The sequence below is a fragment of the Ammodytes marinus genome (genome assembly GCF_949987685.1).
Source record: "Ammodytes marinus genome assembly, chromosome: 2".
In the NCBI taxonomy this organism is placed as follows: Eukaryota; Metazoa; Chordata; class Actinopteri; order Uranoscopiformes; family Ammodytidae; genus Ammodytes; species Ammodytes marinus.
In genome coordinates this window covers 2,089,728-2,115,964 of record NC_137231.1, presented here as the reverse complement: position 1 = coordinate 2,115,964, position 26,237 = coordinate 2,089,728, and the positions used below count along the sequence as shown (strand labels likewise).

General features: G+C 43.0%; 1 protein-coding gene across 2 annotated transcripts in view; it reads left to right on the top strand.

The window, feature by feature from the left end:
• The window catches only part of ccdc125 (coiled-coil domain containing 125), a 35,985-nt gene extending 20,783 nt beyond the window's left edge, over positions 1-15,202 (top strand). For both annotated transcript variants that reach the window (XM_080040320.1, XM_080040319.1), the window contains exons 9-12: positions 3,262-3,366; positions 8,602-8,752; positions 10,921-11,039; positions 13,762-15,202. In XM_080040320.1, coding sequence (XP_079896446.1) covers positions 3,262-3,366; positions 8,602-8,752; positions 10,921-11,039; positions 13,762-14,148 — 762 coding nt within the window. In that variant the 3' untranslated portion in view covers positions 14,149-15,202. The remainder of the gene's footprint in view (positions 1-3,261; positions 3,367-8,601; positions 8,753-10,920; positions 11,040-13,761) is intronic.
• The last annotated feature ends 11,035 nt before the right edge of the window (positions 15,203-26,237 follow it).

Genomic DNA, 26,237 nt, shown 5'->3' with positions numbered 1-26,237 from the left:
GCAGAGATTTTGAAAGTACGGGCAGCCCTGCGCAGGCCGCCAATCCCCGCGTCGGCGGCGCCCCACCCGTCGGCCGGGCCCGAAAGCTTCTACGAACCTCCGCCGCGGGCTTTCCGAACTGCAGTCCCGAGTTGTGGCCGATCGAAGGTCGCAATCGTGGCAAAACGTCAGGAAAATGGCCGCTCTTAGCGAAGACGTTTTCGTTAAGGGCGGCCGTGTTTTTTGAGCTATCTGGCTAAAACGTTATACACACGTGTATGTTGGTCCCCTGATGCTGTGTACACAATTTGGTGATGATAGGTTGGGAAATCCACAAAGTAGATGTCACTTGACTGAATTTCAGGTCATGTAAATTAGGGAAGAAAAAATAATCATGGCTGACCCCTATGGTCCAAGAGGCTTTATTGTAGAGCACCGTGAGCTGTGCATGTGTAAGAAATGTCAAGTCAATCAGAGTCAGTGGGAAAGGGGCGTGGCCTGTCAAACATTGCATTTTTGAATTATGGTTTTCGCATTTGTGGCGCCCCCTATGGGTTAATCTTGACAAGCTTAGAGGGCCATGCTACCACATGACTTCTGCACATATCCTGCAAGTTTGATGATGATAGGATCTACGGTTAAGGAGTTATGGCCAATTTGCTAATAAGCCCCGCCCCTGTGTGTAAACGTTTTGGTCAATGGCGGCCATGTTTTTCAAGTTTTCTTACTAATCTTTTACGGGCATGTGTGTCATAGTCCCCCGAGGCTCCATGAGAAATTTGGTGTTGATAAAGAAAAATTTGAGAAAGTTGTGGTTAAAACCATGTTTTTCAGTTTACGCTAATTAGCGGAAAATATTCCCAAGCGGATTTATATGGTCCCAGAGGCTTTTTTGTAGAGCACCCTAACATACACCTCTGTGAGAAATTTCAAGTGAATCGGATTTATGGTGTGAGGGGCGTGGCCTCTCAAACTTTCTTCAGTTGGGGCTTAATAACAGCGCCCCCTAGCGGAAATTCAAAAAACTGTCCGAGAGGCTATATTGTAGAGCACCATGAGCTGTACAAGTGTAATACAGGGCAATCAGAGTCGGGGGGCATTTGTGGCGCCGCCTATGGGTTAATCTCGATAAGCTTCAAGGGACATGCTACCACATGACTTCTGCACATACCCAGCAAGTTTGATGATGATGAGGATCTATGGTTAAGGAGTTATGGCCAATTTGATAATAAGCCCCGCCCCTGCGTAAACATTTTGGGCAATGGCGGCGAAAAAAATAATCATGGCTGACCCCTATGGTCCGAGAGGCTATAAAGGTAAAGGGGAGGAGCCTAACGCGGCAAAGGGGAGGAGCTTAGGGAGGAGCCTAACACTGTAAAGGGGAGGGGCATAATGTGGTAAGGGGGAGGAGCCTAACACTGCAAGGGGAGGAGCCTAATGCTGTAAAGAGGAGGAGCCTAACGGGGTAAGGGGAGGAGTATAACGGGGTAAATGGGAGGAGCCCAATGATGTAAAGGGGAGGAGCCTAACATGGTAAAGGGGAGGAGCCTAACGGGACAGGGGAGGAGTCTAATGGGGTATATGGGAGGAGCCTAATGATGTAAAGGGGAGGAGCCTAACGTGGTAAAGGGGAGGAGTCTAACACGGTAAAGGGGAGGAGCCTAACAGGGTAAAGGGAGGAGTCTAAAGGGGGTAAATGGGAGGAGCCTAATGATGTAAAGGGGAGGAGCCTAAAGTGGTAAAGGGGAGGAGTCAAATGATGTAAAGGGGAGGAGCCTAACGTGGTAAAGGGGAGGAGTCTAACAGGGTAAAGGGGAGGAGCCTAACACGGTTAAGGGGAGGGGTCTAACAGGGTAAAGGGGAGGAGCCTAACGGGGTAAGGGGAGGAGTCTAACAGGGTAAATGGGAGGAGCCTAATGATGTAAAGGGGAGGAGCCTAACACGGTGAAGAGGAGGAGTCAAATGATGTAAAGGGGAGGAGCCTAATGCTGTAAAGGGGAGGAGCCTAACTGGACAAAGGGGAGGGGCCTAATGCTGTAACGGGGAGGGGCCTAATGTGGTAAAGGGGAGGAGCCTAACACTGTAAAGGGGAGGAGTCTAATGCTGTAACGGGAGGGGGCCTAATGTGGTAAAGGGGAGGAGTCTAACGGGTAAAGGGGAGGAGCATAACGGGGTAAGGGGAGGAGTCTAATGGGGTAAATGGGAGGAGCCTAACGTGGTAAAGGGGAGGAGCCTAACGGGGTAAGGGGAGGAGCCTAACGGGGTGAATGGGAGGAGCCTAATGTGGTAAAGGGGAGGAGTCTAACGGGGTAAAGGGGAGGGGCCTAAAGTGGTAAAGGGGAGGAGTCTAACAGGATAAATGGGAGGAGCCTAATGTGGTAAAGGGGAGGAGTCTAATGTGGTAAAGGGGAGGAGCCTAACGTGGTAAAGGGGAGGAGCCCAACGGGATAAATGGGAGGAGCCTAATGATGTAAAGGGGAGGAGTCTAACGTGGTAAAGGGGAGGAGCCTAACACGGTAAAGGGGAGGAGCATAATGCGGTAAAGGGGAGGAGCCTATTGTGGTAAATGGGAGGAGCCTAATGTGGTAAATGGGAGGAGCCTAATGTGGTAAAGGGGAGGAGCCTAATGTTGTAAAGGGGAGGAGTCTAACGTGGTAAAGGGTATAACACCCTGTTTTTCAGTTTATGCTAATTAGCGGGAAATATTCCCTGGCGGACTTATATGCTCCCAGAGGCTTTTTTGTAGAGCACCCTAACATACACCTGTGTGAGAAATTTCAAGTCAATCGGAGTTACGGTGTGAGGGGCGTGGCCTCTCAAACTTTCTTCAGTCGGGGCTTAATAACAGCGCCCCCTAGCGGAAATTCAAAAAACTGTATAATAGCACACCATTCGGGGTAGGGACGGACGTTCTGTGAAATTTTTGCGTTTCTAAGTGAAACGGTGTGGGAGGAGTAGCAGCTCGAAATTTGCGGCAGAAGTAAGAAGAATAAGTATGGTGGAGAGTAATAATTACGGGCCCTCAATACATTGAGAGCCCGTACTTAACTACTAATGAAATGCAGCTCATGCCCGGACGGCCGGAGAGAGAAACAGACAGCAGCGGCAGTAAAGGCTTTTGCACACCGAGCGCGTTTTATTTGTGCGATTAATTCACCCGATAATAATTTCTATCAAACGTATAGTTTAGATTTACAAACCAGTATAGTTTTAGGGTGTACAAGTAAGAATGAGTGAACATTTTCAGCTGTTTATTATCCCATATGTCTTTGTGTTTCCCAGCTGGCAGTGTTGGGGGCCTGCAGGTGTATTGGTGTTCCTGAAGCCTGCCCATGCAGTCGCACTGCTGCTGCTAGCAGGACACAGCTCATCCAGCTCCAACAGGAGGTAACTACACCAGCCTCTTCTTTTTAATCTTTGAACTCGTTCTCCTTCTTTTAACATAAAACCCTTATTGTTGTCCATCGGATGTAAAATAACTCCTTGTTTTTCTGATCTGTCTTTTTACTTTGCTTGGTCACGTGTACAGTTGAGTATGTAAACTATAGTATGCATTCAAACCAACTACTGAAAAAATGCCTAAATCTTTTTCTTTTAGATACACTTCAAGCAAACTTTTAAAAACAACTTTGATTTGATAACTGCTTTGTCTGTTCTTTTGTGAAGCATATGTAGGATTTGTATTACCATTTGCTTTATGCATCAACGTTGGCCTACCATGTTAGATAAAAACACTATGATAAATGCATTCTGAAGGACATATAGACTGTGTTACGGGCACCGGGGCACGTTTAGGGTCCTTTCCTCTTTGTATTCCTTTGTTTACTAGAGCTGATTGTTGACAAGCTGTAGCTATGGGCAGTGTGCGAAATACGGGGGAGGGTCCGGGGGGGCTCGACTCATATTTTGCGAGTCCATGTGTCATAAATCGACAAAGCGATCGACTTTTACTGTGGCGTTTTAGCTGCGGCAGATGTTGTGCTGAGGAGAGATTGCCAACTGCGCTGTCCTTTTACGCACCACCACTGCGTAATGTTCAGATGTAATCATTTGTCCATGCGCAGATGATGGCTATTAACATTGTCGGCTGTTGACATAAACTAACGGATGGCTGTGTGTATCCAGGCTCAGGACATGCAATCGGATCGCGGAAGCCTTTGTCCCTCGACACCGTGCAGGAATCCCTGGTGATCATTTAAGTCTTAAACCACAGAGTTTTTCAGCACGGCGGCTCACAAGGTCTCACTTAGGCCTTTCACACAAAAAAGAACCATGAGCCAGTTCCGGGCTGGTGCTGGGGCCAGTTCTAAACTGCCTCATCAGATTACAGCCTTATCCCAGTTATGAACCGGTTGGTTTCACAACGACCAGAGCCAGCCATGGAGCCGGCAAGAGAGCAACGTCATGACGTCACTGTAAACGTGTGTGTACGTCGCCCGACGCCGCTGCTCTCGTGGCTAACGCTAAAGCTAGCGCTAGCTTTAAGCACAACAACAGCGGCGAATACGTCTTATTTTTACACGTGTTGGCTCTCACTTTATCTGTGTGTGTGTGTCTCCGTTTGTCGCGCTGCTCGGCTCAGTGGGCTCTGTGTTTATATGTCCATGCTGTGAAGGTGCTGCCTGCTTCAGTGTTTACTTTCATGTTACTTCAAAATAAAAGCCAACTAACGTTTGTCCAGAGAAATGCTAATGTGAAGCCAGTGAAATGCTTTTAATGTGAAGCCGCAGTCTTAATGCTCTATTTGTAACTTAACTGCTGCGCGCTGATCTAAAGATAGTGTTTTTCAATATAGAAAGCCGTGTCTCTGGCATTACCGGTGGTGACACAAGTTTATTTTGCTAAAAAAAAAACGGCACATTGTCCCGCACAAACGTAGTCTTTGTCCCACATCTGGTGAATTGGGATCTGGTCACCCTACTTTGCAAACAGGACCCATACAGCGTATTTTCGCCGGTCAATTTGATCGCTACGTTCGGTAATTATGTTATGTTTACATCACGTAGTAGCGGTGTTTTTAAATATGGCGGGCATGAGGTTTGAGTTGGTCTGGTTGGTCAGGATAATCCCTCCCCCAGCCGCTGGCGCAAGCAGTTCTTACCTCAAACCCTGCTCAATCCTGGGGTTTGAGTTGAACCGGTTTTTACAGCCCGGAGCCTGCTATCTGGCGTTGTGAAACCAAAACACTGGCTCTAGCTCCGAACTAGCCCGGAACTAGCTCCGATTTTGCGGCGGTGTGAAAGGCCTAACTGTGAACGTCACATCACAGCGTTTCACCGGGTGACGCGCTGCTTCGCTCAGACAAAGGCTTTGAGTGTTTCTAAGGTGATTTAACATCCGGGTACACGAGTGCTTTATTGCTCTTTATTTTTTGCACACCTCTGGTAAAAAATCCCACAGCGGCCCTATTAAAATGCGCGCATATTGCAGAAGAGAAGCTCCTGCAGCGTGCTTACGACCAGATGCTTACTCGCATTTAAGGTTGCATCTCCCATTTCCATTAAAAATGTTAAAAGAAAACGTGAAAAGCCACGAATTTCCGATTTTCTTTTTTCTTTTATTAGAGTCGACTTGAGCACAAGTCGAAAATCGATCGTTGTGTTCACATATTTTTCACTGCCCCAACCACAGCGAGTTCTACCAGCATCCAATGCGGAAGTGACAAAAGTGAACAGTAACGATCGCGTGCAGCCGCAGCGTAACATGAATCCACCTGACATAAATCTGTTCAGTGGCACAGATGTTAAAAACCATACAATAGAAATAGGTTCATTAATCTGAATGTAGAGCATGTTACGATGTGTAAGGTGGCCGCCATATGAACGGACCGAGCTGAGAACAAGGCTACTGATCAGATAAATGATCGGTCAAACGTAAAATCATCAGTACATGATAAAAACATCCTGATGGAGATTTCTATGGAGTGATTTTGCTTCAAACTGTACAGGGACGCGTGTGACAGTGACACTCTTTCTTCAGTCGGAGCTGCAGCGTAAAGTGAAAACAAACTCAGGGTAGGTCTAACCACCTCCCGAGCAGGCCATGGCATATGTTGCCGCAGTAACTGACTCTCGGTTGCGCTGAACCTGCTACCTGAAACGGAAAGCCCAGAGTTTCCACTAACTCGGAGCGAACAAACTCTGGGTTGCCTCAAAACCAGCTACCTGAAACAGGCCTCTGACCATCTCTCACTGCTCCTGGTCCCCTCATACACCCCCCTCAGGAAGAAATCTAAACCTTCAACAAAGAACATTAAAATCTGGCCTGACGGAGCTCTCTCTCCCAGCTTCAAGATTGCTTTGAGCGCCCTGAGTGGAGCATATTTGAACATCTCGATCTACAGGAGCACACGGAGACTGTTCTATTCTACATTAAAAACTGCACTGACAGTGTTACTGTGGAGAAGCAAATCCGGATTTACCTCAACCAAAAACCATGGATGAGCTCAGATGTCCGGACAGGGGCTACAGAGCTTCACCAACTACAAAGGCTCCAAACCCAAAACCACCACCGCTGACAAATTTTATATTTTTTTTCCCGCTTCGAGACTGAGGCTCCACACACAGCTGCACGGCCACTACAGACCTCCAGTCACAGCACACTCACACTCCAGGAACACCCGGTGTGGCAGGTGCTGAAGACTGTGAACACCAGGAAAGCAGCCGGTACTGGGGAAAGTGCTCTGCGCCTGTGCTGACCAGCTTGTGGGAGTCCTAACCAGGTTGTTCAACCTGTCAGTGTCACAGGCTACCATCCCCCTGTGCCTGAAGTCAGCTACCATCATCCCAGTCCCAAAGTCACCTGCTCAAAAGTGCCCTGACGACTACAGGCCTATTGCCCTAACATCAGTAGTGATGCAATGCTTTGAGAGGCTCATCCTGCACCATTTCAAGACCTGTCTCCCCTCAAATCTGGACCCACATCAGTTCGCCTACAGAGCTAACAGATCGACAGAGGACGCCATCGATTCGCTACTATTCTCCTATTATCCTGGTGGACAAGCTGACCAACATCGCACTCCCCCCCTCCATCTGTGCCTGTATCAAGAACTTCCTGACTGACCGCCCTCAAACTGTTAAGGTAGGCACCACCTGCTCCTCCACCCTGACCCTCAGCACAGGGCTGTGTGCTGAGCCCTCTCCTGTATTCCCGGACCAGAGCCCTAGGTATGGGGCACAGGGGCGGACGTAACCGGATGACGACAGTGCTGGGCATGCTTCGTCGAAGCTGTGATAGTAAACAGCAAAGATGGATGCGGATATGTTGTTTGTGTTTGAGACGACTTTGGCCTCAACACTTTACTTTACAATTTGGAAGACGGCACTCAAATCTTTCATTAGCAAGAAAGAGGAATGTTCTGTTTTGCCGACCGACCATTGCAAAAGTTTAATTTACCAGTTAATCTTGCTGTTCGCTAAACTAAAAGGGCTTAATACGTCAACTTGTTCATTGCTCTGATTGGTCATAGTGCTATCCAATTGCGTGCAGTGGTATTTGAAATGCACGCGTATTTGACTAAATATTTGAGTTGGGAAGGTCTATTGATCGTGGCCATACCCTATATCATTCTAGATGTAGGTCTGGAGGAGTTAGTTTCCAGGCTAACTAAGGGGCCCAAAGTGTGCCAATAAATAATCCCCCACACCACCACCACCACCAGCCTGAACCGTCGATGCAAGGCAGGATGGATCCATGCTTTCATGTTGTTTACACCAAATGCTGACCCTACCATCTGCATTTCGCAATTTAAATCGAGATTCATCAGACCAGGCAAGATTTTTCCAATCTTCTATTGCCCAATGTTAGTGAGCCAGTGCGAAATGTAGCCTCAGTTTCCTGTTCTTAGCAGACAGGAGTGGCACCCGGTGGGGTCTTCTGCTGCTGCAGCCCATCTGCTTCAAGGTTGGTCGTGTTGTGCGTTCAGAGATGGTATTCTGCATACCTTGGTTGCAACGAGTGGTTATTTGAGTTACTGTTGCCTGTCTGCTCATCCTCCTCTGACCTCTGACTTCAACAAGGCATTTCCGTCCACACAACTGCCGCTCACTGGATATTTTTTCTTTTGTTCACACCATTCTCTGTAAACCCATTTTGTTGCTGCCATGTGATTGGCTGACAAGTTATATGTGCTAAAAAGAAATTGAACTGGTCTACCTAATAAAGTGGTCTGTAATTTGTTTTGTGACTAACAGTCGGATCTGGAAGAGATTTCTCCAGGAATACAGTCTGAAGAGAGGTACAGGGAGAGGTTGATCAGCTTCAGTGGCTTTATTTTGTAACTTGTAAGTTTTCAAGTTGCCCTCAGGGAGAGAGCATATATTTTGACTGTAAGAGACCCCTGGTCTGATGAGTTCCATAGCTTTATGATTGATGATGTACTTTATTACTTTATAAAAATGTTTTTAAAGTGTGTGTGTGTGTGTGTGTGTGTGTGTGTGTGTGTGTGTGTGTGTGTGTGTGTGTGTGTGTGTGTGTGTGTGTGTGTGTGTGTGTGTGTGTGTGTGTGTGTGTGTGTGTGTGTGTGTGTGTGTGTGTGTGTGTGTGTGTGTGTGTGTGTGTGTGTGTGTGTGTGTGTGTGTGTGTGTGTGTGTGTATGGGCGTCCGTGCGTGCGTGTGTTCCAGCTGGATGCTCAGCGTTCGAGGAGAGAGGAGGCCTTGATGGTGGGAGATGCTTTCCGTATTGCTTTTGAACAGCAGCTGAGGAAACGCAGTGAGCACTTCCTGCTGCTGGCGGAGGCCAACATGGTGAAATCCCATCACTGCAAAGCTGAAGGCAAGTGTTCCATCCAGGACCACGCACAGACACATGCTCAAAGTTAACACACTGAGCAGACTCCAATCCAACTCAAACAAACGTATTGGCTCGTCCGGGGGCGTAGCACCAAATTCTGGGCCCCTATACAAAAAGTCCTGATGGGCCCCCTGAAAAGCGGTCTTACACATGGCTCTCTGAGCCAGACAACTCCACAATATTTCATTTGATGAATGACCAAATCATTACTTTTACCGGTGTTTCCCCCATAATATGTCTTAGTCAAGGTGGTCACTGGCCAGGGCCACAGGAGGCGCGGCGCCGGGCAACTGTTTATTTGAATACAGTTGTGCAATTTTGTTTGCTATGCGCAAGTATAATTTTACAGACAGTACAAAACACAATTAAAGAAAACTTCTACTGTTATGGTGCAATACTATGCAGACACACTAAATACAAATAATAGACCATACACTTGTGTAGGCACATCAAGTGCAAATTCAACTTTTTAAAGTTCCTTTATGGATGGGGGGCTGTGATTATTGTGGACAATAGGCCTACTGTGATGCAATAGCCTGTAATTCATTAATGGTTATTATTAGCTTGATTTCTTTTTAAATACAGGTCGTTTTGGAACATGTCTTTCCCAATTTAAAACATAAAAATAAAGCAGCATTGAAAATTCATAAAATAAATCTTCTTGGCCTACACTAGCATGCTGTTCTACAAATAACTCAATAGTTGAAATAATAAATACAATGTGTTTTCCCCTTAAAATGTCTAAATGCATTTCAAAGACAGTAACAGTGTGGCACTTCTGTAAACTTACTGAAACTTGCAGGGGCCATCACTCTCATGTATTCATCAGACTTTTCTTTGCGCTGTCTGAGCGGATAGATAGGTTGTGTTGCCACAGTGATGTGGAGTCTTAAACTGATCTAGCTTTGCCAGCACTTATTTCTGTACAGCTAAATATCCCCATAGAAACATCGCTGCATTTATTTTCGCCACCAGTTCAATTCAATGTTGGCTTGCTCCTGCTTACTCTCCCGCACACATGCCTTAGTCATGCGCAGGCCCCTGATCTCCTTGCAAGGGTCAGGGGCCTATCACGAGCCAGTCAATTATTTATTTTTTTGGAATGGAGACGCCAAGACGAGCAGTTTTTCTTTGACTCACTTGTTAGATAGGCCGTTTTCAAAGTCTTATTAAACCTATTTACAGCCTGGGCCACAAAACCATTTTAGTCTGTATGTTTAGGTCATATCTCCATGACAACACTGAGGGGGGGTGAATTTTTTTGGCCCATGCTAGTTTTTATTCTTTTGGAGGTTAAAATGTATTGGCGCGATCTCTTGAGTGACAGCTCTCCGCCCGTTGTCCCTCACTTTGCCTCGGAGGTATACGTCAGCTATCTCCCTCCCCCCGACGTGACGTCGATTCCCCTTTTCGGCAAGAGGAGTGAGGCGGAGTAAAAATCTCACAAGATGGCGACGCGCACAAACCAGGATTATTGGATGCCGTGTGAATAACTGAGGTCAGCCCGGATGCTACATCCATATTATTTACTATCTATGGTCCTGCCCATAGTTTGTGAATTTCCAAACCTGATGTAGCACCCGTACCAGTACAGAGCTATGTTAAGGTTGTCGATTTTTTTTGTGTTGTAGTTTTTAGAGCTGTGTAGTTTGTTGTGAAACATGGTATTCTTCCAGATGGGAGAAGACATTTTTTATTTCTATTTAAATCTCAGACTAACCACAATATAACACACCCTTGAAACCCAAGTTCTCTAAATGTAATGGATTTTATTTATTACAGGTTTCTTTGATTGTTCAGGCACTATCTTTGAAACTTTTGTCCATTATTAGAAACTCCACACACTAACCTCAAAACCTGACACTAAACCACTGATGCAAGAAGTGTGTTATACAAGTGTATATGGTTTCAGAAAATGTGCTTCAAAAATCACTCTTCTAGTGTAAAAACGTTTTTTTTTTCTAGTCACCAAATGTGAATGGATCACTGAGATATGTCACTAGCATATACACAAAGGAAAAGGGATTTAGATGACCCTTAAATCATCTTTTTTTAAATGTGTTCCCAACATTCAATGCTTGGTTGATTCAGATCTTGTATACTTCTCGTGTATTTGAACCATTACCAAATGATGCGTTTTGTCCTTCCAGGTGCTAACAGGAGTCCTCTCATGAGCGTAGGCCAGAGGTTGAGAGGGCTGTTGCCTTCCAGTTTGGAGGAGAACATATCAGATGATCTTTTAGAGACTCTCTACAGACTGCTGGACTTGGTGAGTATCTCCATATAGATTTGTAGATCTTTCATTGTGTCGTCGACATCAACTCCAAATGTGTTTAAACAAACAGGTTCATCCCACTCACCCTGCGTTCCGAATCGCATACTTTCTACTATTTAGTATGGTAGAAAAAAAGATTTAGTATGTCCCGATTCTTTAGGATGGTTAGAAAGATGTCTACTACATCCGGCCAAGATTTTTTGTGTTGAAAACAGCATCCTATTTGGGAGATTCTGACCCATAATCCAGTGCGAACCTGAAGTGACGTCACATCAACGGAGCCTCCATATGAAAACAAACTGGGATGCGACGGATAAAAAAGCAAGAGGCAAGATCAAAGCGCAATGTTATGATGAAATAAATAAGTAAAAGTATGTCCCAATAGTATGCCTACTGCATCCTAACTAGATTATTTTTATCGTCGGATGTACTATGTAGAATAGAAAAAAGAAAGAGTATGCGATTCGGAACAGTTTCAGGGATGTTGTCTATCTAAAGTCAGAAGAGTTTTTATTTGCCACACCTGAAGGCGATCCTGTCATCACAGAGAGGGAAGGGCTTGTTAACAGACAGGAACTCATGTGTAGCCCTCCAAAGCTGATCAAGCTGTTTCCTCAGCCTTTTCTTCAACTTGCTCAATTTAGCCTGGGCAAATTGATGGCTAATGCTGGGCTTACACATACATAACTTTTCACTTGATTTGACAGGCGCAGACAATTTTCCAATGTCGGACTGAAATCAAGAGGAGTCTTGCTGGAGTTGTGGCGCGTGCCCGTAATCTCAGTCGTTTGGTGTATGGTGGTCTTCTGACCCGATTTCAGCCAGTCTTCATCCCGTCTTGACGTTCTGACATTATCAAACATGTTTGATATTATCGCTAGTCTTAAAGGGTTGGCTCAAGCTAAATGACGTGAACATTGTCACACTCTCTCCAGCACCAAACACGACGCAGGAGGAGCGGCATTAGTCGCGACCTGTGTCCGCCAGTGAGGCACTTTTTTCGGACACTTTTACCTAGCAGCCTCGGCTGGAGAACCAGGCTGACAACTGTGCAACCTTAAAACTTTACCGTCACATTTAGAGTTAGGAGTTAGAGTTATTGGGGGACGAGATCAGCAAATAAAGCTGGTCAAATAACTAAAGGAAGTCCTGCGCTCTGAATATCGAATTAACTTTTTTTAAATTAAATTATGAGAATTTCCACATTAAAATATAACCGTATAGTTTCGTTTTTTTTATTGTTTGCATTGCTATTTTATTTCAAATAAAATGTAAGCCTACTGATTTCATTGTGGTTTTTCATTAAGAAAACATAAGTAATTGAAAAGTATAATTCCCTATAAATTCCCTTTAAAGGCTCATTTATGCTCTACGTTACATATGCATACGGATACGGATGGAGCCTTCTGTCCGTACTCTGCGTACATTACGTCCGTAATTCTGCACGTATCCTGCAAGCTTGCGGATGCGTACCAAACGGACAGAACGGAGCATTACTACCGGAGATCACGGGGGCGCATAGCCAACAGTTCACTTTCACTTACTGTACATTGGTTTACAAACATAAACGAAAGACATAATACTTTAGAAAATGTCTTAACTTTTGAGGAGAGGTTTGTGTGAGTTGGTACGAAATTACATATACATTTATCTATCTATGAAGTTACACGGCCGGGGCACAGGGACATACAACTACAACAGAGCAGCATGAGCGGGGATCGCACGGGGAAGAATGTCAGCTAGACGGGAGGCTGACGGCAGCAATAGAGAAGTGATGTCCTCACAGACCCCCGCTATCTATAACACAGCATCTAGTTTAGCCTCTTCCATCGCTACGGTAGTAGGCCTATATCCCTAAAGCTGTTTCTTCCATGGACCTATTATAAACTATTTATTCTAGTTGATTCGACTGTTTGACTCTTCTTCTTCCTATTTGAGTAACTTTTTACTCTGAGCGGCGCTGCTGCCCACTAACGGTTGATTTGCTTAATGTTCATTCCAACATAAAGGACGCATGGAAGTATGAGGGCAGTGACGGATATAACGTTGTAAACGTACGTCTCTATTTACGCACGGAATTGGAGCATAAATGAGCCTTAAGTGCCACTGATGGACGTCTGTCAAATTGTCATTCTTTCACATTGAACTGTCCTCCACTGGTTTATTTTTTTGCTTTTGATATCGAACAGTTTCTTTTTCACCTCAGCCACATATCTCAGACGAATCAACGTTTAACGTTTACCAACTCCGGTATTAACCCCCCCACCCCATCGTCATCCCCACAGAAACGCTGGGAAAAGTTCAGTCCTTTTCTGTCTCCCACCTCGGACACAGCTGTGTCTTTTTCTTCAGACGTGAAATGCTTCTTTTTAACTGTAGGGATCATGCGCTCCTCTCAACACCTCTGCAAACTGATGTCCTTATAAAGAGAAATGAGGTTGTTTCTGTAGGCTGATAGCAGAGAGCAGGCACACGCCTGTCAGTGGTTCTGATTTACTAACATACTCATGGTCCTTTAGGAACTAAATCTGCTGGTACGCACGTTTCGTAAATACGACGATGATATTGCGTACTACATTTTTTTGTTGTTGCAGCAAGTAAGAACGTTTCCACGCACTTAATGAGTACAGTACAGTAAATGAGGGCCACTGTTATTTAAATGTTCTTTGTCTCTAGAATGATTGATTTTCATTCATCTTTTGTTTGCCTCTTCCAGCTGAACGATAAAGAGGAGGCCCTGGCCCACCAGAGGAAGGTTAGCATCATGTTAGCCCACAGTGCAGAGGAGCTACAGAGGCAGCTGCATCTAGATTCACACTGTCGTCCGTCGGACCAATCAGAGGCCAGGATCCCATCAATGAAACCACAAGACCCACTAGAGGCTCAGAGCCAGTGTCAGCACACAACTGATAGACCAGAGTCTAAGCTACAACCACAAGCTTTACCAGAGTCCAACATCCAAGCACAGCAACAGCCAGTACAACCTGAGCCCAGGACTGACCCACAGCAGCTATCACATCCACAGCAGATCAACATCCAGTCACTGTCCAATCACAAGAGGCATGAGTCTCAAAACCACCAATCAGAAGAGTCGGATTCCTGACACCCCCCAGGTTCTTTGCGCCTGAGTCAAAGACACACCAGTCACTGTTGGATTCTATAAGAGCGTAGGCAGGTGTGGATGTAGCAGCTGTGATGTCACATAGGGGCTGTATCTGACTTAATGGTATGAAAGTGTGCTATGTGCACTGACTGCTCACTGCTGTTCCAACAGAGACTGGAGCCAGAACAACCTAATGAAGGAACGGTTAGAAAGACAATGTCAACAGTTGCATGCTCAAAGTGAATGCACTCCATGCGGTAGAAGAACAGACATGTACATTCCCAGCTGGTTTTTCAGTAATTGACAGTTAAAATAACTTGATGTTGATATTATTACTTATCTTTGAGTGACCTGTCTCCTGCTGCATACACATAACGGAATGACAATCAGACTATATACATTGTGAAAGCCCTATTTGATTGTTGAAGAATATTTTATAACACAGGATAAGTACATGTGATAAAGTACAGCATATTGGATATTTTACTGTTCTCAGTTATTAGCCTGACAGTCTGTGCTTTCATTTAGCTTGTACTACAATTAATATCTAGCATTACATTTTTTTAAAGACTTATATCACCTGCTTTCAGTCTGAATTGAAAATGCAGATTCTGGAAACCGTAAAGCTTTATATAAATAGCAAAACTTCATACAACACACTTACACAAACACACACACTTTGCATTGCTTTAGAGTTAGATTTAACTTTAATCATTTCCTATGTAACCAAATTCAACTGGAGAAACACAGACATCATGATGTAAATATTTTGTAGTCATGAAAACTTAAAAAAAATCCAGCCATGACCTTTGTGGCCTTTGTTTTTTAAATAGAAACATCTGTCTCTGGGAAATCACCATTCACAAAGCTTTTCATAAATCACAGCTAAAACTGTTTTTATATAGAAATCATAACCATCCAGTTGATTTTAACAATACATCATTACACCAAAATGAGCACATACTAATCTGTGTGCAAACACTAGCAAGCATAACTGATCAAACTGAATAATTGTGTACGTGAAAATGCTACATTGTACATAGAAGTGTTGGCATAGTTTGTCTACAACTTGTTTGCTGATGCAGAACTGTAACTTTAAAAATAAAAGAGTAATACTTGAAGATGTGGGTTCTTTACTAGTACACTTAAAACATGATATGGCTATTACAGTAATAGGCATATCATGTTTTAAGTTTACTAAATCCGTGATGTGCCATGTTCCTTCACAGGTTTAAAAAGCAGACACAGCCAGCAACGTACCGGTAACTTGTCCCGCTCGGTGCTAGCTGTTAGCCAGTCATAGCGTCGTAGTTACAGTCAGTGAAGTGCCGCAAAAAAACGTTGCCAGCCCATCCAGCTTATGTGTAGTATTCCTGTCGAAACTATATCTAAACTATGTTAAACGATCACCTTTAAATAGCCACGCTAGATTGGCAGCGGGAGCAGTAGGTTGTGTGAAAGCGATGGCCATAGTAGTTCACTCACATCATCACAATGCTAATAGCCCGCTGAAGTTTCAAACTTCGCTGATGACATCACGGGGGGCTAGCGGCTGAGATATTGCTGGGCTCTGGGGGTGGGCTGTCACTACACATCAAAATCTGATTGGCTGATGAGACACGTCAGTCAAAGTTATTATCCAATAGGAGACGGCAGTTTCAATGAAAGGCTAGCAATACTTCTAGTGCAGGTCCCGCTGCTCCACATAGCTGTGATGCCTTTAGATGAGATATGCCTGGGATATCCAGCTCAGCCTCACAAAAATAGGCCCTGTCAAAATGTAGCAAGATTTTTATTGTATTAGTTAGTGTAACAATTCAAACATGTATCTACCTAGGGACAGTTAAAGGGTGATGGTAAATGGTCACTTATACATAGCACTTTTATACAAAACACTTAAAGCTGGGGTATATGATGTGGGGAGAAAATAGCAGTTGGGATAGAGATTCGAATACAAATACCTCCACTTGTTCTCTTTGGTCCCTCCCCTATGGTCCCTCCCTGACACGCTCTACACCAACAACGTCGGTGCCAAAGTGAATGGACAGTCTGAACAGCCAAAAAGAACAGAATCAGATTATTATAACTTTTTTTAGAATCGGAGCCTCGCTCTGATTTGTCAAAGTGTACCGCTCATGTTCACTTTGACCAATCAGAAATCATATACCCCAGCTTTAACAAGGTTTTTGCTGCTCATTCACCCAGGCACGCACATAATCCCACCAATCGCAGCTACCAAGCAAGCTGTTAGCCAACAATTGGGAGCTATTTTATTTTAAAGGTTTACTGTTCTGCCCAATGGCACGTGAACATGTGAACAGGCGAAGGTGGGGAACCACCCGCCAACACTGCAGCCAATGGATGGCCTGCTCTACTTCCTTAGCCACACCCATCACAAGCAGTAGCGGCCTTAGCTATGTTTCAACCCATTCAATTGAATGGGGCCAGTTGCATAGTAAAGAGTGCTGCCTGAAAAATCTGAAAAATAATGTTCCTTCTGCATCTCAGGATTTGATATAGCCTCAAAATGTTCCCCTCAAAGTGCACCAGATTGATGCATTTTAATTCAAAAGGCACACATTTTCTTCGCATCCCCCCGGACCCCCCAACAAGGACCAGGGTCCCTCCCACAGTATCCCTAAATCCTGTGGGAAACACTGACTTCCTTAATATGTTTTTACCATTAATTGTATATGTGCGGAAAAGTCAGTGTACCTGACTGGATAGGTAGGAGTGGGGGGGGGGGAGGCCTTTCAGAGTCTGCACCCAGTGGCCCATCATCTCATAAAACGTCTACGAACCAAATGGATTCTACAATCTGTTTTCTTTTTGCGGGCAGCATGCACAAGCATGCACAAGAAATAAAACAGACATTGGGAAGGATTTTTACCTGCTCCGCCATTGTAGGCGCATACACATTCACCCATCTGTTGCTCTGGCGTGCACCGGCAGTGAGACCATGAGTGAGACGGGTGTCGGTTTGTAGCGTTCTCTCTTGTGATTGGATAAAAATTTCGGGATCCTCCAATAAGTTTATTTGCCGATTACATGCAGAGCAGCTGACTGAGAGATCGGCTTTATGAAACGTGCACATTATGTAAGTGATCACTGTATGAATATAGAGCGATTTAACACTTATATTAACATAAATAAACCGCTTACTTCACCTTTAAGTACAGTAGTACATTATGAAAATGACAAGTACATTCAAATAGTTAATTGAGTAAATGTAGCCTACTTAGTATAACATTCCACCACTGTATTACAGTGCACATGTTTTTAATAATCCTACAAGGAGCTGCACATAACTTTATGTCAACTACAACATTGTAAATGTAAAATAATAAAGACTTCTTTAATACTCCACCATGCCCCTTTTTCAGGCATTTGGGATAAATTAAGCAAACTTTGCATTTCAGAACAAAAAAAACCATTAGAATGTGTTCACTAAAACTTAAAACGTTATCAACTAAGTTACCTTTGTATAAACACTGCAGAAATAATTAGACGGTATCTTTTTGTATTCTAATATAATAAATTATTAATACAATTTCCCCTCAATGTCTTAAATCAAATACAATTGCAACACTCATTTTGGTCATGTAGCGCTAACAAGAGCCATTACTCTGGTTAATACTCCAATCTCTCTGTAAAAAAAATGTAATCTTAACAACTTTCTTACGTAACGTAAAACATTTTCCATTGACAGTTGCTCCCAGCATGTTGAGTAACTTGGGCATTGCTTTTGGAAGGAGATGGGGCTCTTGCATATATTGTATGTGTACATTTAGCATACACTTTATTTCATCCACCTGTATCATATTGGAGAAGAATATGTGGCTTGTGTTTGTGTTATTTTACTATATGATGGTTAGGTTGAATTAGAGCATGCTGCACAGGAAGAGCCCAGCTGATGGCAGTGTTTATCTACCCATATCCCTGTCACAAACGGAATGGTTGCAGTCAGTGCACATAGGCTATGCCATAATCTGTAAGAAAGTTGAAAAAAAAAAGAGTCTACGATATTTTGAGGGTGTAGTGTTACTATGAGCTATACAGGAATATATCCATTACTTGGATTACTGGTTGCAGGACCTGGGAAACTGAAAAGACAATGAAAGACAGAGCTGTAAGGCCCTGGCTCAACCCCCCCAACCCCAGACTAGACCAATGTTCCAGAGGGACTCCATCCATGATGCTAAACAGGCTGTTATCTTAAATGATGGCACCCTAATCAGATGCTGCCCTTGTTTTCTCTAGGGAATTTGCAGCATTCATTCTCACAGCTGTGTACATTCCACCACTTGACATTAAAGAGAGCTAGCTGGAGCTGTAGGCTGCTTTTATTGTGGACAGAAATGTTATAAACATCAACCTGACGAAAGTCCTGCTGAGATATAAACAGCACACCAGCTTTCCTCCATGTGCTAGTAACATGCCTTATCATATTTTACACTCTCCTCTGGGAAGTATGTAAGGCCTTCTTAAGCAACCACAGACCATTCAGTGGACCTATGTGATTCAGCCATACATCACTGCTTCAGCACTATACTGTTTGATCAGAAGAGCATACACACAAGATGGCAGTCATTAGCTACATGCATTAGCTACAGGCTAACAGACCAGATTTCTGCACATTGGTCGCCTAAACCTCTTCCCTTTTCAAGATCTTTGAACATGTTCCGGTCTACTAATATTTTGTATTATAAAATGTCAATGTTATTTGTATATTTAGGGTGAATGCATTCCAGCCTTCACACTATTGTTCTTCAAATCTTTCTTCAACACTTTGACTTATTATTATTCTTCCATATGTCTTTTTGGCTCCTTCAAATGTATTAGCCAATCAGAGGACAAGATAGGGTAACGGACCAATCAGAGGAGAGGAGACTGGAGGGCAAGGAGAGGGGAAAGGAGAAAACTCATTGAGATTAAAAATCTCTTTTTCAAGGGTGACCTGGCAGCAGTATAATGAACACATAGTTACAGACATGAAAAACACAAGGACAGAGTTAATAGAACTGAAATAAAGAAAATCTATTCACATTACATCAATTTAAAAGACCGGAAAAACATATTGAAAAACACTCTTAAAGAGTCTGCTTCACCTTCTTTCATTTTGGATTTAAAAGAATTTAACAACATTAATTCAACAAGTCTAAAGTCTTTCTGCAGCGTCTTCCATACAGATGGGTCAGAGTAAACTATTACATTTTTATTTATATAAACTATTTTATTTAACCTTTATTTATACTCGAGGTATCATTGAGGGGTGACCTTCATTTACAATGATGTCAAGAAACAAAAACAACAATACACAACAAGCTGGTAAAGAGAAACATTTTAGACAGAGGTGTAGAGTGGCTGGAAATACAATAAAATTGGTAAAAGTACAATATGGCCTAATTAAAACAGTTACAGTTAGAGTTTGGTAGATTTAAGATAGTATGTTTAAATTGGTTAAACAAAAGCCTTTTTTTCCTGTTCTGTGGGACAGACATTTTTATGTCTTGTGACCATAAGAAGTACTGACCAGCACTTTTCCTTGTAGTAAGGGAGCATAAGTAGTGAGGTAGCACACCAAGTATTGCCTTATAAATAAATATATAGTAGTGATAGAGGGAGGACCCCTCTGGAAGGCGGGCCCTAATTCAGCTTATTTTAGCACCTCATTTGTCCACTCCTCGATTACATCCTTGTGGGTGATTCCATGGTTAGATCTGTCTCTACTCCAAACTGCATTGCAAAAATCTGCAACTCACAATATGGAAATCCCTTCCCATCTCTGAGCATCATGTTGTTCTTAGACATGTTTATACATTTGAACAGATGAACTCTTTACAAGCAGACTTTCCTCTACTTAAGACATCACAAAAAAGCTACTCAATCAAACACCAATTGCTGTAATATAAATTGTAGCTAGATATGTGATTTACTCTGCCGTCTGCTACAGCTAGTGCAGTAAATAAGATAAATGTCAGTCATCACAGGTCACCAGTTCCAGAAGAAATTACTTCCTTTAATCAGCTTGTGGCTACATAGTTCCCTAACTGATAACCAGGAATTGAACTCTATTACCAGAGCCACTGTATCATTTTCAGTGCTCACATCTGCCCCATTAGCTTTAGATAATGGCAAAGCTTTTCACACTTCGGATGGCCCACAAGCAATCTGATCAATTTGCATCTTTAGGCCTTGAAGCGCTAAGCATCACTGATTGCGGGCATTTTGGGAATTGGACTGACAGCGAGCAGATAGACGGAATGGAAGTTTAAATAGCAATAAGAGCTTATGCCAGTGACCAAACAGGTTCTAAAATAGCAATTTATGCTCAGTGCAAGTAATATCTAGTCCAATGGGAACAGGGCTGAGAGTGTCGCAGCATTCAGGGACTTTTCTTACTCTAAGTAGAAGTGACTGATGTGATGATTGTTAGTTTAAATTCATTAATGTCTTTAGGAGGAAAACGTATCAGTAGCTGTGTTTCATTGCAAGTCACTATGTGGCTGGACTATAAGTAGTTCTCCACCTCTTTCCTTAGTCCTTCATTTAACCATCCCAACCGCTTTGCATTAGGTTTCTCCTTTAGATGCTTTAAAGTAAGAAAAACAGATTACAAAACACAAACCTATACATTCCGAATCCCAACTTTAGTGAACCCTGTTATTCGTTTTGAACATACACTGAAATACCAGAAAAGCTGGGCGATATATGTTAAAAAAAGCAACATTAGAATAGACAAAAAAATCTATAACTCAACTTTAATTTTTTTTACATTTGGTGTTTGTTATCTTTGGAAAGATCGTCCATTGATTATAATATGAATTAAATACTATTATGGACAAATGTGGACATTCCTATTCTAAAAATTGTGTGTACTTCGTGTGATAAGATGTACGATTGTGGAGAATGAAATTCAAGATTCAAGAAAACTTTATTTATCCCCAGGAAATGGTGGTGGCTCTGACTCTCATCCAGGGCCGTAGCACAACACTCTTGGCCCATTACATAACCAGTCTCTGCAGGCCTCATTTCCCTTAATCTATGTCACACCTTTTTTATTTAATTGTTTGTTACAAATAATTAGGCCTATAGCTGATGATCACATGAATCTGAAGCGTTTTAGGAGTCGGCACTTAGGACTGCTCATACCAAGTTAAAATGTAATAATAACCAGGTATATGGGCTTTAATCTGATCAGTTTGAAATGACTACCTCTCATATCAACACTCCTTCCTTAACATATGCCTCTTTTAAACTGAGCGCTCAGTGGCTATATTGTAACCAAAAATAACATATGGTTGAATTAGATTTTTTTCTCAGTTTTCTCTCCATTCTTTTTAAAGAAAGTAGTCAAAAGATAGAGAGAGCAGGTGTCCCAGACTCCCAACCCTAGCCATACATTCATTTCAATGTGCACATTTTGTAAGAATAAATCACTTGGGAAATATTCATTTTGAACTGTGAAACCCGTTATCATTAAACATTATCATTGGGTTTCCATAATAGAGCACTGTCGTGATTCTTGTCTAGTGATAGGGGTTGTAATATTTGTTAAATTATTGGAACATTAATGTGTATGTGTAGCCGGCCTGCTGCTGCTTTGGTGAAATATAATTATACACCGGTTACATATGCAGCTATTTAATGTTGCAGTTTAAAGAGAATACAACTTCTGTACTTCAGCTTTCTCGAAATAGGGCAAACTACATCCACACCTTGAGGGTAAAGGGTTTTACCCCTACTTAACATACATGCAGTATCATTTTAAATATACTATATATATATATTTATACACACACACACACACACACACACACACACACACACACACACTCACACACATATATGAAATACTATAATATAATAAATAATGATTTGTGATTTTTGTATTGATTAGTCCATCAGTAAAAAGAGAATTACTCATCAACCCCAAATTACGAGGTTGGCATTTAATCATGTATTGTTAATGAATTTTTGAAATGCTGTAATTGAGAGTTTGACATTTAATTTTTGTTGAATTATTCTGCATCATCATTGAAAGTGAATAACTTTTTAAGGTGTGTTCTGTCATGTGCTTTGTGTCAGATGGGTATATACCACAGATAGTATATAAAATATACACACTGGATGGCATGCCACAGGCCGACCTGGTCCAGCTCTGTGGGGTCACAGCCCCTCTCCACTACTCCCAGCTAACAGGCACAAAAGAGCAGTGTTGCATGTTGGGCCATGTAGGCTGAAGTCATGGGCTTTTTGGGCCGCCTGCGTCCCCGGGGCTCATTATTTGGGGCAGTGTGAGCCTCCGGGACTTTTGTTTTTTTGCACTTTGGAAAATATTGACACTCCCTCAGCTTTGGGCCCTGTGCCATTGATCGGAGCTTAAGCTTCACAGCTGGACCCTGACTGAGGCTGCTCCATAGTATTGGCGTGATTAATTAAAAAGAAAATGGTTTTTACTATGGCTGGCTGCATGAAGAGTGGCGGCCGCAGTGAGAGGGGGTGGGGGAGGGGCAGTATTACACATAGACAAATCTATGACAAATACACACACACACTCATGCGCGCACACACACACACACACACACACACACACACACACACACACATACTGACACAGGCTGATTAGCACACTGCATTGGCTGACGGGTGAGGGGAGGGTGTATGAAAAACATTAACCTACAATGCTCTGCTGAGTTTTGACAGATCCATGCTCCAGGGCTCGCTGAATTTATGAGCTATTACTCCTGCCGGCCCGGTTTCTAGTTGGTGCATTATGCTCCATGTCATCCGCCATTAGTGGAGCAGTGACTGACATCCATTGAGAAAGCCAGTGCTGTCTGACAGTGGGCAGCGTGGCATGCTAGTCCTAGGATACAGCCAGCCACATTGTTGTTTTGTGTCCAGCCCCCCCCCCCCCTTTTCCTTTTTCTTGTGCATCCAGTGTAGTTCATGCCTGCAGTAATCGGGGGACAATACTGCTGCAACCTGAAAGCCCTCACAGCAGCCATTGTGCTCCACAGTGAGCTCCAGCTGGCCTGTTTCCACTTTGTTTTTTTAGGACACTATGGACTTGGATTACCTCTATGAAAAGGATTTACTGTTCATGTCATGTTGAGAGAATAATATGAGCTGAATGTAGTTATATTTACACTTTGTAAGACAAATAACATGACACAAAGGGAAAGGAACTTCAGAGTCAACAGTAAAGAACATATCAAAATTGGCTTTATTGACCAAGTATGTGCAAACCAGTAATATATGATTACAAAAAATGCCCACAAAAAAGCCTTTTAAATGGCTATAATGGGATTGCATCATTATATACAGATAAGCATATCAAGTATATATATAGTTTTAACAGCAAGCATTTTGAAGTGCAATTATACAATAACAATATAATCTATTATGTCACTCAGTGGACGTTTTGATGTTGGAAGGTTATTGACACTGTATGACTGATGGAACTGTTGATCAGACTGATTGCCACAGCGCTCTGTTGCACCAGGAACAGGTTGTGTGTTTATTATACTATCTATGGTTGTGTCCAGGCTGTGATGTGATGCTGATGTACTGTACTCGTTGCCCGGAGATGTGTCTTGAGCAGTTGTTAAAGGACCCTTACCCTAACCCTAACCCTAACCCTAACCCTAACCCTAACCCTAACCCTAACCCTAACCCTAACCCTAACCCTAACCCTAAACCACAAGCAGTCTAAGGCCATGTTTAGAGTTGAAATGGGGAGACAGAGATAGAGGGGGGATGACCTGCAGTAAAGGTCCACAGGACAGATTTGTACTCGCGACCACTGCAACAAGGCCTGAGCCAATATGGTATGCGCTTTATCCACTACGCCATTGTAGCGCCCACAGTGAAATGCTTTTAATATGAAGCCACAGCGGGGCCGGCGGTAGCCAGAGGCAAGGGTGCGCACGGCCCACCCAAATGTGCGCTGTGCCCACCCAATCAAAATTGAAGATTTTTTTATTTTTTTTAAGTCCAGACCCACTATCGGGCGGAAATGTTCATTTGCTGTCCAAGAAAATGGCAAATAAAATTCAGCCAATTAATGAATACTATACCATCACCATGCATTGCTTAATTGGGTGGGCAGGTCAGCGTTGCCAGGTCCGCTTTTTATAAGCGACTTTGGGCTTGTTTCTCAAGAGCAGTCACTGATACAGGGCTTTAAACAGCAACGTTTAAGGGAGGGCTCCGGTGTCGGGGAAATATTCCAATAGCTTCCAATCTCACCTTGCAACTCAGTGGCTACTGCTGCAGTTGGTGTAGCCAGGCTACTCACAATTTCAAGAACTCAGTTCCGCCGTTGTAAACGGACGGGATATGGCTCTGACCCGCTCTGACTACGGTGATAGGAGGTGATGACATACATTCTCGAATGCTAAAAATTCTACTCGCCGGCCGTAGCTGACCTCTCAAACCGTGGCGACTCGCAATGAAACTGAAAGTAGATATAATATCGCCAATGAAAACAGACGGTCAAAACAGTGACCAAATGATCCTATATACAATAAATGGTAACATAGCACACTTATTTTTAGGGAAGTTCTAATTGATTATTAATTCATTTTTTCCACACGTTTACATGTTTTGAGGCGAAGGATCCCTGCGACGCTCTCTGCCCGGCTCATCTGACAGACCTCAGCTGTCAGATGAGCCGGTGTGTGGAACACAGCGATCAGTTCTGTGTCCCCGCTATCAGACTCCCCATCACTCATTTCACATAGTAACTCTAATGTTGTACGGCATTTATCTTCATATCTTATCTATTGTAACTGTTTATCATGGTGTTTATGAATGACTGCACGTAAAGTTGTCAGATCGCGGACCCCAAACAATGCCGTTGCCTAGCAACTTGCTCGAAAATATTTCCCTTTCCGGTTTTGCCTGTTTTTTAATCCAGATTAATTGTGACTTTATTTAACTATGAGGATGACATCACAACACCATTTTAGGAAAAGTCAAAGAATGGGGGGGGCTTCAATATTTAAAAAAAAAGTATTGTTATGGGCAAATGAAAAACCACCACGGGTAAAATTGAATAGAACCGTGGCGGTTCTAGTGTTAAAGTCCCTAGCGAGGGCTGCGACTGCCGTCTCCTCCAGTCTCTCCGCCCTGACCACAAGTGCTGAGGCTTTCTCTTCTATCAGCTCAGGCTGCCTACAGTTAATACTGCGATAAAAAAAGATACATTATGTTGTATATAATGTATATTATATGGTATTCATAAACATTTTGGAAAAAAAACATGCAAGAATCAAATCTCCCACACAGCAACACTCAAAGTTTATTCGCATATTGTGTTCTACACAATTCACAGTAAATGTGCAAAAAAGCAGACGCAGAGATCTTACAAGGGCTAAAAATTATTGCTTGCACGCTTAGCGCTCGCTCGCATCTTCCTCTCTGCCCAGTGTGCCCACCTAAAATTTCTACAGGCCCACCCTAATCTAACTGTCTAGAACCGGGCCTGAGCCACAGCCTTAATTGTCTGTTTGTATTAACAGTAACTACGCGCTGATCTATACAGTGATTTTCAGCATGTGCAGAGTGGAGCTGTGATGTCATCGTTATCACAGTGAACAGCATTGATATTCACATGGTGACGCTGGAGTTGTGTTTTGAAAAGATTCCACTCTGGAACCTGGTTTCAAAAGTTTACGTTTCCAAGACTGCAAACGCTGTCATCATGTGAATGATAACACAAACGTAAAAATACTGTTGCGCTTGTGCCATTACCGTTTTAAATGTAAAGCCCCCCTAACAGAGAGTGTTAGTAGAGAGAATAGAGCAGAGATGTCCCCAGCCTCACCTGCTGCCTCATATCACTAATCTCATTGGAAAGAGAAATACATTCAAGTAAATGGCAAATATATATAGTGTATATATACATATATATTTGAGCTTTGGTTAAGTTTTCTTTCAAGTGAAGTGCTCTGGGTTTAAATAACTGCATGTAATAACTGCAATAAATGAGATGGAACTTCCTATGTGGTCTGTCTTGTTCTGTCTCCATCTTTAATAAATCATGGACACTGATGGAGGCAAATGTATTATTTATTTTCTAT